Raw genomic sequence first — 13,912 nt, forward strand, 5'->3', positions numbered from 1 at the left:
CGGTTAGACCAGTGTCTCCAGCCTGTCTCTGTCTCTGTCCCCTCGGTTAGACCAGTGTCTCCAGCCTGTCTCTGTCTCTGTCCCCTCGGTTAGACCAGTGTCTCCAGCCTGTCTCTGTCCCCTCGGTTAGACCAGTGTCTCCAGCCTGTCTCTGTCTCTGTCCCCTCGGTTAGACCAGTGTCTCCAGCCTGTCTCTGTCTCTGTCCCCTCGGTTAGACCAGTGTCTCCAGCCTGTCTCTGTCTCTGTCCCTCGGTTAGACCAGTGTCTCCAGCCTGTCTCTGTCCCCTCGGTTAGACCAGTGTCTCCAGCCTGTCTCTGTCCCCTCGGTTAGACCAGTGTCTCCAGCCTGTCTCTGTCCCTCGGTTAGACCAGTGTCTCCAGCCTGTCTCTGTCCCCTCGGTTAGACCAGTGTCTCCAGCCTGTCTCTGTCCCCTCGGTTAGACCAGTGTCTCCAGCCTGTCTCTGTCCCCTCGGTTAGACCAGTGTCTCCAGCCTGTCTCTGTCCCCTCGGTTAGACCAGTGTCTCCAGCCTGTCTCTGTCTCTGTCCCCTCGGTTAGACCAGTGTCTCCAGCCTGTCTCTGTCCCCTCGGTTAGACCAGTGTCTCCAGCCTGTCTCTGTCCCCTCGGTTAGACCAGTGTCTCCAGCCTGTCTCTGTCCCTGTCCCCTCGGTTAGACCAGTGTCTCCAGCCTGTCTCTGTCCCCTCGGTTAGACCAGTGTCTCCAGCCTGTCTCTGTCCCCTCGGTTAGACCAGTGTCTCCAGCCTGTCTCTGTCCCCTCGGTTAGACCAGTGTCTCCAGCCTGTCTCTGTCCCCTCGGTTAGACCAGTGTCTCCAGCCTGTCTCTGTCTCTGTCCCCTCGGTTAGACCAGTGTCTCCAGCCTGTCCCTGTCCCCTCGGTTAGACCAGTGTCTCCAGCCTGTCCCTGTCCCCTCGGTTAGACCAGTGTCTCCAGCCTGTCTCTGTCCCCTCGGTTAGACCAGTGTCTCCAGCCTGTCTCTGTCTCTGTCCCCTCGGTTAGACCAGTGTCTCCAGCCTGTCTCTGTCCCCTCGGTTAGACCAGTGTCTCCAGCCTGTCTCTGTCCCCTCGGTTAGACCAGTGTCTCCAGCCTGTCTCTGTCCCCTCGGTTAGACCAGTGTCTCCAGCCTGTCTCTGTCCCCTCGGTTAGACCAGTGTCTCCAGCCTGTCTCTGTCCCCTCGGTTAGACCAGTGTCTCCAGCCTGTCTCTGTCCCCTCGGTTAGACCAGTGTCTCCAGCCTGTCTCTGTCTCTGTCCCCTCGGTTAGACCAGTGTCTCCAGCCTGTCTCTGTCCCCTCGGTTAGACCAGTGTCTCCAGCCTGTCTCTGTCCCCTCGGTTAGACCAGTGTCTCCAGCCTGTCTCTGTCCCCTCGGTTAGACCAGTGTCTCCAGCCTGTCACTGTCTCCTCGGTTAGACCAGTGTCTCCAGCCTGTCTCTGTCCCCTCGGTTAGACCAGTGTCTCCAGCCTGTCTCTGTCTCTGTCCCCTCGGTTAGACCAGTGTCTCCAGCCTGTCTCTGTCTCTGTCCCCTCGGTTAGACCAGTGTCTCCAGCCTGTCTCTGTCCCCTCGGTTAGACCAGTGTCTCCAGCCTGTCTCTGTCCCCTCGGTTAGACCAGTGTCTCCAGCCTGTCTCTGTCCCCTCGGTTAGACCAGTGTCTCCAGCCTGTCTCTGTCCCCTCGGTTAGACCAGTGTCTCCAGCCTGTCTCTGTCCCCTCGGTTAGACCAGTGTCTCCAGCCTGTCTCTGTCTCTGTCCCCTCGGTTAGACCAGTGTCTCCAGCCTGTCTCTGTCCCCTCGGTTAGACCAGTGTCTCCAGCCTGTCTCTGTCTCTGTCCCCTCGGTTAGACCAGTGTCTCCAGCCTGTCTCTGTCCCCTCGGTTAGACCAGTGTCTCCAGCCTGTCTCTGTCCCCTCGGTTAGACCAGTGTCTCCAGCCTGTCTCTGTCCCCTCGGTTAGACCAGTGTCTCCAGCCTGTCTCTGTCCCCTCGGTTAGACCAGTGTCTCCAGGCTGTCTCTGTCCCCCTCGGTTAGACCAGTGTCTCCAGCCTGTCTCTGTCCCCTCGGTTAGACCAGTGTCTCCAGCCTGTCTCTGTCCCCTCGGTTAGACCAGTGTCTCCAGCCTGTCTCTGTCCCCTCGGTTAGACCAGTGTCTCCAGCCTGTCTCTGTCCCCTCGGTTAGACCAGTGTCTCCAGCCTGTCTCTGTCTCTGTCCCCTCGGTTAGACCAGTGTCTCCAGCCTGTCTCTGTCCCCTCGGTTAGACCAGTGTCTCCAGCCTGTCTCTGTCCCCTCGGTTAGACCAGTGTCTCCAGCCTGTCTCTGTCTCTGTCCCCTCGGTTAGACCAGTGTCTCCAGCCTGTCTCTGTCCCCTCGGTTAGACCAGTGTCTCCAGCCTGTCTCTGTCCCCTCGGTTAGACCAGTGTCTCCAGCCTGTCTCTGTCCCCTCGGTTAGACCAGTGTCTCCAGCCTGTCTCTGTCTCTGTCCCCTCGGTTAGACCAGTGTCTCCAGCCTGTCTCTGTCTCTGTCCCCTCGGTTAGACCAGTGTCTCCAGCCTGTCTCTGTCCCCTCGGTTAGACCAGTGTCTCCAGGCTGTCTCTGTCTCTGTCCCCTCGGTTAGACCAGTGTCTCCAGCCTGTCCCAGGTATCTGTCCTAACCTGTGTGTGTGTGTGTGTGTGTGTGTGTGTGTGTGTGTGTGTGTGTGTGTGTGTGTGTGTGTGTGTGTGTGTGTGTGTGTGTGTGGTTGTGTGTGGTGTGTGTGTGTGTGTGTGTGTGTGTGTGTGTGTGTGTGTGTGTGTGTGTGTGTGTGTGTGTGTGTGTGTGTGGTTGTGTGTGTGTGTGTGTGTGTGTGTGGTGTGTGTGTGTGTGTGTGTGTGTGTGTGTGTGTGTGTGTCTCCAGGTCTTTAGCTGTTGGAACCAAATCAGGCTATAAGTTCTTCTCCCTGTCGTCTGTGGACAAATTGGAGCAGATTTATGAATGTAGTGAGTATCAATATCCTATTGATTAGTGAGTATCAATATCCTATTGATTAGTGAGTATCAATATCCTATTGATTGATGAATGTAGTGAGTATCAATATCCTATGGATTTATTATATATATATATGGGGTATTGTGACGTCATTAGGGGGTATTGTGATGTCATTATGGGGTATTGTGACGTCATTAGGGGGTATTGTGATGTCATTATGGGGCATTGTGACGTCATTAGGGGGTATTGTGATGTCATTATGGGGCATTGTGACGTCATTAGGGGGTATTGTGATGTCTCTAGAATATTCCAGCAACAGGGTTTATACTGTTTGGTACTAATGGTGTGTGTGTGTGTGTGTGTGTGTGTGTGTGTGTGTGTGTGTGTGTGTCTCTGTGTGTGTGTGTGTGTGTGTGTGTGTCTCTGTGTGTGTGTGTGTGTGCGCGCGCGCCCAGCGGACACAGAGGATGTGTGTATCGTAGAGCGTCTGTTCAGCAGCAGTCTGGTGGCGATCGTCAGTCTGAAGGCTCCTCGGAAGCTGAAGGTCTGTCACTTCAAGAAGGGGACGGAGATCTGCAACTACAGTTACAGCAACACTATCCTGGCTGTGAAGCTCAACAGACAGGTAGGAACTCACCTTTCGGTGTGTGTGTGTTGTGTAACGGAGATCTGCAACTATAGTTACAGCAACACTATCCTGGCTGTGAAGCTCAACAGACAGGTAGGAACTCACCTTTCGGTGTGTGTGTGTGTGTTGTGTAACGGAGATCTGTAACTATAGTTACAGCAACACTATCCTGGCTGTGAAGCTCAACAGACAGGTAGGAACTCACCTTTCGGTGTGTGTGTGTTGTGTAACGGAGATCTGTAACTACAGTTACAGGAACACACCTTTTTAAACATGGAACTTGGACTGCAGTTGGAGGAGAACGAGGGACGGTTTGTCGAAAGGTGGAGAAGTTTTTAAAATGTGGCTCGTTTCAGGAAACTAGGCGCAAGGCGGGCGCGTCGCAGGAGAGACGTTTCAACTTAAAAATAAAAATGTTATGTTTTTTTTGGGGTGTAGAAATGCCTTCTGGAACATTTTCAGATATTATACATTTCTGGTTTTGTCATTTTAATTTTAATTTTAAGTTAAAGCGTCCTGTTAGCTAGCTAGCTAACGTTACGTGTATGATCTCTGTAGTAATATTATTTGTATCTCGGAGCCATTTGCATTGCTAGTTATAGCGTCCTGTTAGCTAGCTAGCTAACGTTACGTGTATGATCTGTGTAGTAATATTATTTGTATCTCAGAGCCATTTGTATTGCTAGTTATAGCTTAATGTTAGCTAGCTAGCGAACATTTGAACCTGGTTGGTTATCTACCTGCAGGGTAGTAACGTTATGAGACAGACCAGACAGACCAGACAGACCAGACAGACAGACAGACAGACAGACAGACAGACAGACAGACAGACAGACAGACAGACAGACAGTAATATGTGATCGTGAGCAGGACTTTATGTTTGTTCCAGAGGCTGATAGTATGTCTGGAAGAGTCTCTGTACGTCCACAACATCAGAGACATGAAGGTCCTACACACCATCAGAGAGACTCCACCCAACCCCTCAGGTAAACACCTACACCTACAGCTAAATCTACACCTTCACCTACAGCTAAATCTACACCTTCACCTACAGCTAAATCTACACCTTCACCTACAGCTAAATCTACACCTTCACCTACAGCTAAATCTACACCTTCACCTACAGCTAAATCTACACCTTATTAACCTACTACTAAATCTACACCTTCACCTACAGCTAAATCTACACCTTATTAACCTACTACTAAATCTACACCTTATTAACCTACTACTAAATCTACACCTTATTAACCTACTACTAAATCTACACCTTATTAACCTACTACTAAATCTACACCTTATTAACCTACTACTAAATCTACACCTTATTAACCTACTACTAAATCTACACCTTATTAACCTACTACTAAATCTACACCTTATTAACCTACTACTAAATCTACACCTTATTAACCTACTACTAAATCTACACCTTATTAACCTACTACTAAATCTACACCTTATTAACCTACTACTAAATCTACACCTTATTAACCTACTACTAAATCTACACCTTATTAACCTACTACTAAATCTACACCTCATTAACCTAGTACTAAATCTACACCTCATTAACCTAGTACTAAATCTACACCTCATTAACCTACTACTAAATCTACACCTCATTAACCTACTACTAAATCTACACCTCATTAACCTACTACTAAATCTACACCTTATTAACCTACTACTAAATCTACACCTTATTAACCTACTACTAAATCTACACCTTATTAACCTACTACTAAATCTACACCTTATTAACCTACTACTAAATCTACACCTTATTAACCTACTACTATATCTACACCTTATTAACCTACTACTATATCTACACCTTATTAACCTACTACTAAATCTACACCTTATTAACCTACTACTAAATCTACACCTTATTAACCTACTACTAAATCTACACCTTATTAACCTACTACTAAATCTACACCTTATTAACCTACTACTAAATCTACACCTTATTAACCTGCTACTAAATCTACACCTCATTAACCTACTACTAAATCTACACCTCATTAACCTACTACTAAATCTACACCTCATTAACCTACTACTAAATCTACACCTTATTAACCTACTACTAAATCTACACCTTATTAACCTACTACTAAATCTACACCTTATTAACCTGCTACTAAATCTACACCTCATTAACCTACTACTAAATCTACACCTCATTAACCTACTACTAAATCTACACCTCATTAACCTACTACTAAATCTACACCTCATTAACCTACTACTAAATCTACACCTCATTAACCTACTACTAAATCTACACCTTATTAACCTACTACTAAATCTACACCTTATTAACCTACTACTAAATCTACACCTTATTAACCTACTACTAAATCTACACCTTATTAACCTACTACTAAATCTACACCTTATTAACCTACTACTAAATCTACACCTTATTAACCTGCTACTAAATCTACACCTTATTAACCTGCTACTAAATCTACACCTTATTAACCTGCTACTAAATCTACACCTTATTAACCTACTACTAAATCTACACCTTATTAACCTACTACTAAATCTACACCTTATTAACCTACTACTAAATCTACACCTTAACCTACTACTAAATCTACACCTTATTAACCTACTACTAAATCTACACCTTATTAATCTACTACTAAATCTACACCTTATTAACCTACTACTAAATCTACACCTTATTAACCTACTACTAAATCTACACCTTATTAACCTACTACTAAATCTACACCTTATTAACCTACTACTAAATCTACACCTTCACCTACAGCTAAATCTACACCTTATTAACCTACTACTAAATCTACACCTTATTAACCTACTACTAAATCTACACCTTATTAACCTACTACTAAATCTACACCTTATTAACCTACTACTAAATCTACACCTTATTAACCTACTACTATATCTACACCTTATTAACCTACTACTAAATCTACACCTTATTAACCTACTACTGAATCTACACCTTATTAACCTACTACTGAATCTACACCTTATTAACCTACTACTAAATCTACACCTTATTAACCTACTACTAAATCTACACCTTATTAACCTACTACTAAATCTACACCTTATTAACCTACTACTGAATCTACACCTTATTAACCTACTACTAAATCTACACCTTATTAACCTACTACTAAATCTACACCTTATTAACCTACTACTAAATCTACACCTTATTAACCTACTACTAAATCTACACCTTATTAACCTACTACTAAATCTACACCTTATTAACCTACTACTAAATCTACACCTCATTAACCTACTACTAAATCTACACCTCATTAACCTGCTACTAAATCTACACCTTATTAACCTACTACTAAATCTACACCTCATTAACCTACTACTAAATCTACACCTTATTAACCTACTACTAAATCTAGTCCTCCTGTAATAACTGTGTGTTCTCTCCCCGGGGCTGTGTGCTCTGTCCTCCTGTATAATAACTGTGTGTGCTCTGTCCTCCTGTATAATAACTGTGTGTTCTCTGTCCTCCTGTATAATAACTGTGTGCTCTCTCCCCAGGGCTGTGCGCTCTGTCCATCAGTAGCGATAACTGCTACTTGGCTTATCCCGGCAGCGCTACGATCGGAGAGGTCCAGGTGTTCGACACGGTCAATCTGGTACGGCACACACACACACACACACACACACACACACACACAGACACACACAGACACACACACACACACACACACACACACACACACACACACACACACACACACACACAGCCCATGACAGTTCAGTCTCTCTCTCTGTGTGTTTATATCTGTGTTTCCAGAGAGCAGCCAACATGATCCCAGCCCATGACAGTTCAGTCTCTCTCTGTGTGTTTATATCTGTGTTTCCAGAGAGCAGCCAACATGATCCCAGCCCATGACAGTTCAGTCTCTCTCTCTGTGTGTTTATATCTGTGTTTCCAGAGAGCAGCCAACATGATCCCAGCCCATGACAGTTCAGTCTCTCTCTGTGTGTTTATATCTGTGTTTCCAGAGAGCAGCCAACATGATCCCAGCCCATGACAGTTCAGTCTCTCTCTGTGTGTTTATATCTGTGTTTCCAGAGAGCAGCCAACATGATCCCAGCCCATGACAGTTCAGTCTCTCTGTGTGTTTATATCTGTGTTTCCAGAGAGCAGCCAACATGATCCCAGCCCATGACAGTTCAGTCTCTCTCTGTGTGTTTATATCTGTGTTTCCAGAGAGCAGCCAACATGATCCCAGCCCATGACAGTTCAGTCTCTCTCTGTGTGTTTATATCTGTGTTTCCAGAGAGCAGCCAACATGATCCCAGCCCATGACAGTTCAGTCTCTCTGTGTGTGTTTATATCTGTGTTTCCAGAGAGCAGCCAACATGATCCCAGCCCATGACAGTTCAGTCTCTCTCTGTGTGTTTATATCTGTGTTTCCAGAGAGCAGCCAACATGATCCCAGCCCATGACAGTTCAGTCTCTCTCTGTGTGTTTATATCTGTGTTTCCAGAGAGCAGCCAACATGATCCCAGCCCATGACAGTTCAGTCTCTCTCTGTGTGTGTTTATATCTGTGTTTCCAGAGAGCAGCCAACATGATCCCAGCCCATGACAGTTCAGTCTCTCTGTGTGTTTATATCTGTGTTTCCAGAGAGCAGCCAACATGATCCCAGCCCATGACAGTTCAGTCTCTCTCTGTGTGTTTATATCTGTGTTTCCAGAGAGCAGCCAACATGATCCCAGCCCATGACAGTTCAGTCTCTCTGTGTGTTTATATCTGTGTTTCCAGAGAGCAGCCAACATGATCCCAGCCCATGACAGCCCATTAGCAGCCGTTGTGTTCGACGCCAGCGGATCCAAACTGGCCACAGCCTCGGAGAAGGTGGGGACACATTAAACTGTTGCACTGAACTACTGAGGTGGTGTCAGCCGGTCCCTCTGCCCTGACCCTTAACCCCCGACCCTTAACCCTTAACCCTACTGTTGTGTAATGTATCCTTGTGATCTGATAGGGGACGGTAATGTGTAATGTGATCTGATAGGGGACGGTAATGTGTAATGTGATCTGATAGGGGACGGTAATGTGTAATGTGATCTGATAGGGGACGGTAATGTGTAATGTGATCTGATAGGGGACGGTAATGTGTAATGTGATCTGATAGGGGACGGTAATGTGTAATGTGATCTGATAGGGGACGGTAATGTGTAATGTGATCTGATAGGGGACGGTGGTGTGTAATGTGATCTGATAGGGGACGGTAATGTGATCTGATAGGGGACGGTAATGTGTAATGTGATCTGATAGGGGACGGTAATGTGTAATGTGATCTGATAGGGGACGGTGGTGTGTAATGTGATCTGATAGGGGACGGTAATGTGTAATGTGATCTGATAGGGGACGGTAATGTGTAATGTGATCTGATAGGGGACGGTAATGTGTAATGTGATCTGATAGGGGACGGTAATGTGTAATGTGATCTGATAGGGGACGGTAATGTGTAATGTGATCTGATAGGGGACGGTAATGTGTAATGTGATCTGATAGGGGACGGTAATGTGATCTGATAGGGGACGATAATGTGTAATGTGATCTGATAGGGGACGGTAATGTGTAATGTGATCTGATAGGGGACGGTAATGTGTAATGTGATCTGATAGGGGACGGTAATGTGTAATGTGATCTGATAGGGGACGGTAATGTGATCTGATAGGGGACGGTAATGTGTAATGTGATCTGATAGGGGACGGTAATGTGTAATGTGATCTGATAGGGGACGGTAATGTGTAATGTGATCTGATAGGGGACGGTAATGTGTAATGTGATCTGATAGGGGACGGTGGTGTGTAATGTGATCTGATAGGGGACGGTAATGTGTAATGTGATCTGATAGGGGACGGTAATGTGATCTGATAGGGGACGGTAATGTGTAATGTGATCTGATAGGGGACGGTAATGTGATCTGATAGGGGACGGTAATGTGTAATGTGATCTGATAGGGGACGGTAATGTGTAATGTGATCTGATAGGGGACGGTAATGTGTAATGTGATCTGATAGGGGACGGTAATGTGTAATGTGATCTGATAGGGGACGGTAATGTATAATGTGATCTGATAGGGGACGGTAATGTATAATGTGATCTGATAGGGGACGGTAATGTGTAATGTGATCTGATAGGGGACGGTAATGTGTAATGTGATCTGATAGGGGACGGTGGTGTGTAATGTGATCTGATAGGGGACGGTAATGTGTAATGTGATCTGATAGGGGACGGTAATGTGTAATGTGATCTGATAGGGGACGGTAATGTGTAATGTGATCTGATAGGGGACGGTAATGTGTAATGTGATCTGATAGGGGACGGTAATGTGTAATGTGATCTGATAGGGGACGGTAATGTGTAATGTGATCTGATAGGGGACGGTAATGTGTAATGTGATCTGATAGGGGACGGTAATGTGTAATGTGATCTGATAGGGGACGGTAATGTGTAATGTGATCTGATAGGGGACGGTAATGTGTAATGTGATCTGATAGGGGACGGTAATGTGTAATGTGATCTGATAGGGGACGGTAATGTGTAATGTGATCTGATAGGGGACGGTAATGTATAATGAATCCTTGTGATCTGATAGGGGACGGTAATGTATAATGAATCCTTGTGATCTGATAGGGGACGGTGGTGTGTAATGTGATCTGATAGGGGACGGTAATGTGATCTGATAGGGGACGGTAATGTGATCTGATAGGGGACGGTAATGTGTAATGTGATCTGATAGGGGACGGTGGTGTGTAATGTGATCTGATAGGGGACGGTAATGTGTAATGTGATCTGATAGGGGACGGTAATGTGTAATGTGATCTGATAGGGGACGGTAATGTGTAATGTGATCTGATAGGGGACGGTAATGTGTAATGTGATCTGATAGGGGACGGTAATGTGTAATGTGATCTGATAGGGGGACGGTAATGTGTAATGTGATCTGATAGGGGACGGTAATTGTAATGTGATCTGATAGGGGACGGTAATGTGTAATGTGATCTGATAGGGGACGGTAATGTGTAATGTGATCTGATAGGGGACGGTGATGTAATGTGATCTGATAGGGGACGGTAATGTGTAATGTGATCTGATAGGGGACGGTAATGTGTAATGTGATCTGATAGGGGACGGTAATGTGTAATGTGATCTGATAGGGACGGTAGTGTGTAATGTGATCTGATAGGGGACGGTAATGTGTAATGTGATCTGATAGGGGACGGTAATGTGTAATGTGATCTGATAGGGGACGGTAATGTGTAATGTGATCTGATAGGGGACGGTAATGTGATCTGATAGGGGACGGTAATGTAATGTGATCTGATAGGGACGGTAATGTGTAATGTGATCTGATAGGGACGGTGGTGTGTAATGTGATCTGATAGGGGACGGTAATGTGTAATGTGATCTGATAGGGGACGGTAATGTGTAATGTGATCTGATAGGGGACGGTAATGTGTAATGTGATCTGATAGGGGACGGTAATGTAATGTGATCTGATAGGGGACGGTAATGTGTAATGTGATCTGATAGGGGACGGTAATGTGTAATGTGATCTGATAGGGGACGTAATGTAATGTGATCTGAGGGACGTGTAATGTGATCTGATAGGGGACGGTAATGTGTAATGTGATCTGATAGGGGACGGTAATGTGTAATGTGATCTGATAGGGGACGGTAATGTGTAATGTGATCTGATAGGGGACGGTAATGTGTAATGTGATCTGATAGGGGACGGTAATGTGTAATGTGATCTGATAGGGGACGGTAATGTGTAATGTGATCTGATAGGGGACGGTAATGTGATCTGATAGGGGACGGTAATGTGTAATGTGATCTGATAGGGGACGTGTAATGTGATCTGATAGGGGACGGTAATGTGTAATGTGATCTGATAGGGGACGGTAATGTGTAATGTGATCTGATAGGGGACGGTAATGTGTAATGTGATCTGATAGGGGACGGTAGTGTGTAATGTGATCTGATAGGGGACGGTAATGTGTAATGTGATCTGATAGGGGACGGTAATGTAATGTGATCTGATAGGGGACGGTAATGTGTAATGTGATCTGATAGGGGACGGTAATGTGTAATGTGATCTGATAGGGGACGGTAATGTAATGTGATCTGATAGGGGACGGTAATGTGTAATGTGATCTGATAGGGGACGGTAATGTGTAATGTGATCTGATAGGGGACGGTAATGTGTAATGTGATCTGATAGGGGACCGGTAATGTGTAATGTGATCTGATAGGGGACGGTAATGTGTAATGTGATCTGATAGGGGACGGTAATGTGTAATGTGATCTGATAGGGGACGGTAATGTGTAATGTGATCTGATAGGGGACGGTAATGTGTAATGTGATCTGATAGGGGACGGTAATGTGTAATGTGATCTGATAGGGACGGTAATGTATAATGTGATCTGATAGGGGACGGTAATGTGTAAATGTGATCTGATAGGGGACGGTAATGTAATGTGATCTGATAGGGGACGGTGTAATGTGATCTGATAGGGGACGGTAATGTGATCTGATAGGGGACGGTAATGTGTAATGTGATCTGATAGGGGACGGTAATGTGTAATGTGATCTGATAGGGGACGGTAATGTGTAATGTGATCTGATAGGGGACGGTAATGTGTAATGTGATCTGATAGGGGACGGTAATGTGTAATGTGATCTGATAGGGGACGGTAATGTGTAATGTGATCTGATAGGGGACGGTAATGTGTAATGTGATCTGATAGGGGACGGTAATGTGTAATGTGATCTGATAGGGGACGGTAATGTAATGTGATCTGATAGGGGACGGTAATGTGTAATGTGATCTGATAGGGGACGGTAATGTGTAATGTGATCTGATAGGGACGGTAATGTGTAATGTGATCTGATAGGGGACGGTAATGTGTAATGTGATCTGATAGGGGACGGTAATGTGACGATGGGGACGGTAATGTGATCTGATAGGGGACGGTAATGTGTAATGTGATCTGATAGGGGACGGTGGTGTGTAATGTGATCTGATAGGGGACGTGTAATGTGATCTGATAGGGACGGTAATGTGTAATGTGATCTGATAGGGGACGGTAATGTGTAATGTGATCTGATAGGGGACGGTAATGTGATCTGATAGGGGACGGTAATGTGTAATGTGATCTGATAGGGGACGGTAATGTGTAATGTGATCTGATAGGGGACGGTGGTGTGTAATGTGATCTGATAGGGGACGGTAATGTGTAATGTGATCTGATAGGGGACGGTAATGTGATCTGATAGGGGACGGTAATGTGTAATGTGATCTGATAGGGGACGGTGGTGTGTAATGTGATCTGATAGGGGACGGTAATGTGTAATGTGATCTGATAGGGGACGGTAATGTGTAATGTGATCTGATAGGGGACGGTAATGTGTAATGTGATCTGATAGGGGACGGTAATGTGTAATGTGATCTGATAGGGGACGGTAATGTGTAATGTGATCTGATAGGGGACGGTAATGTAATGTGATCTGATAGGGGACGGTAATGTGTAATGTGATCTGATAGGGGACGGTGGTGTGTAATGTGATCTGATAGGGGACGGTAATGTGTAATGTGATCTGATAGGGGACGGTAATGTGTAATGTGATCTGATAGGGGACGGTAATGTGTAATGTGATCTGATAGGGGACGGTAATGTGTAATGTGATCTGATAGGGGACGGTGTGTAATGTGATCTGATAGGGGACGGTAATGTGATCTGATAGGGGACGGTAATGTGTAATGTGATCTGATAGGGGACGGTAATGTGTAATGTGATCTGATAGGGGACGGTAATGTAATGTGATCTGATAGGGGACGGTAATGTGTAATGTGATCTGATAGGGGACGGTAATGTGTAATGTGATCTGATAGGGGACGGTGTGTAATGTGATCTGATAGGGGACGGTATGTGTAATGTGATCTGATAGGGGACGGTAATGTGTAATGTGATCTGATAGGGGACGGTAATGTGTAATGTGATCTGATAGGGGACGGTAATGTGTAATGTGATCTGATAGGGGACGTGTAATGTGATCTGATAGGGGACGGTAATGTGTAATGTGATCTGATAGGGACGGTAATGTGATCTGATAGGGACGAGTGTAATGTGATCTGATAGGGACGGTAATGTGTAATGTGATCTGATAGGGGACGGTAATGTGTAATGTGATCTGATAGGGGACGGTAATGTGTAATGTGATCTGATAGGGGACGGTAATG

The 13,912-nt window shown here is 45.4% G+C and overlaps 1 protein-coding gene across 5 annotated transcripts in view; it reads left to right on the forward strand.

Annotated features, from left to right (window-relative positions):
• The window catches only part of LOC123732691 (WD repeat domain phosphoinositide-interacting protein 2), an 85,674-nt gene that overhangs the window by 17,716 nt on the left and 54,046 nt on the right, over nt 1-13,912 (forward strand). The window contains exons 2-6 of one of the 5 annotated variants that reach the window (XM_045711941.1): nt 2,917-2,999; nt 3,444-3,613; nt 4,506-4,602; nt 7,181-7,278; nt 8,418-8,510. In XM_045711941.1, the coding sequence (XP_045567897.1) occupies nt 2,917-2,999; nt 3,444-3,613; nt 4,506-4,602; nt 7,181-7,278; nt 8,418-8,510 (541 nt within the window). Of the gene's footprint in view, nt 1-2,910; nt 3,000-3,076; nt 3,084-3,443; nt 3,614-3,669; nt 3,710-3,732; nt 3,810-4,505; nt 4,603-7,180; nt 7,279-8,417; nt 8,511-13,912 lie in introns of those variants that run through there. The other 4 variants (XM_045711943.1, XM_045711945.1, XM_045711944.1 and 1 more) reach the window with 4 other exon arrangements.

Source organism: Salmo salar, unplaced genomic scaffold (genome assembly GCF_905237065.1).
Source record: "Salmo salar unplaced genomic scaffold, Ssal_v3.1, whole genome shotgun sequence".
In the NCBI taxonomy this organism is placed as follows: domain Eukaryota; kingdom Metazoa; phylum Chordata; class Actinopteri; order Salmoniformes; family Salmonidae; genus Salmo; species Salmo salar.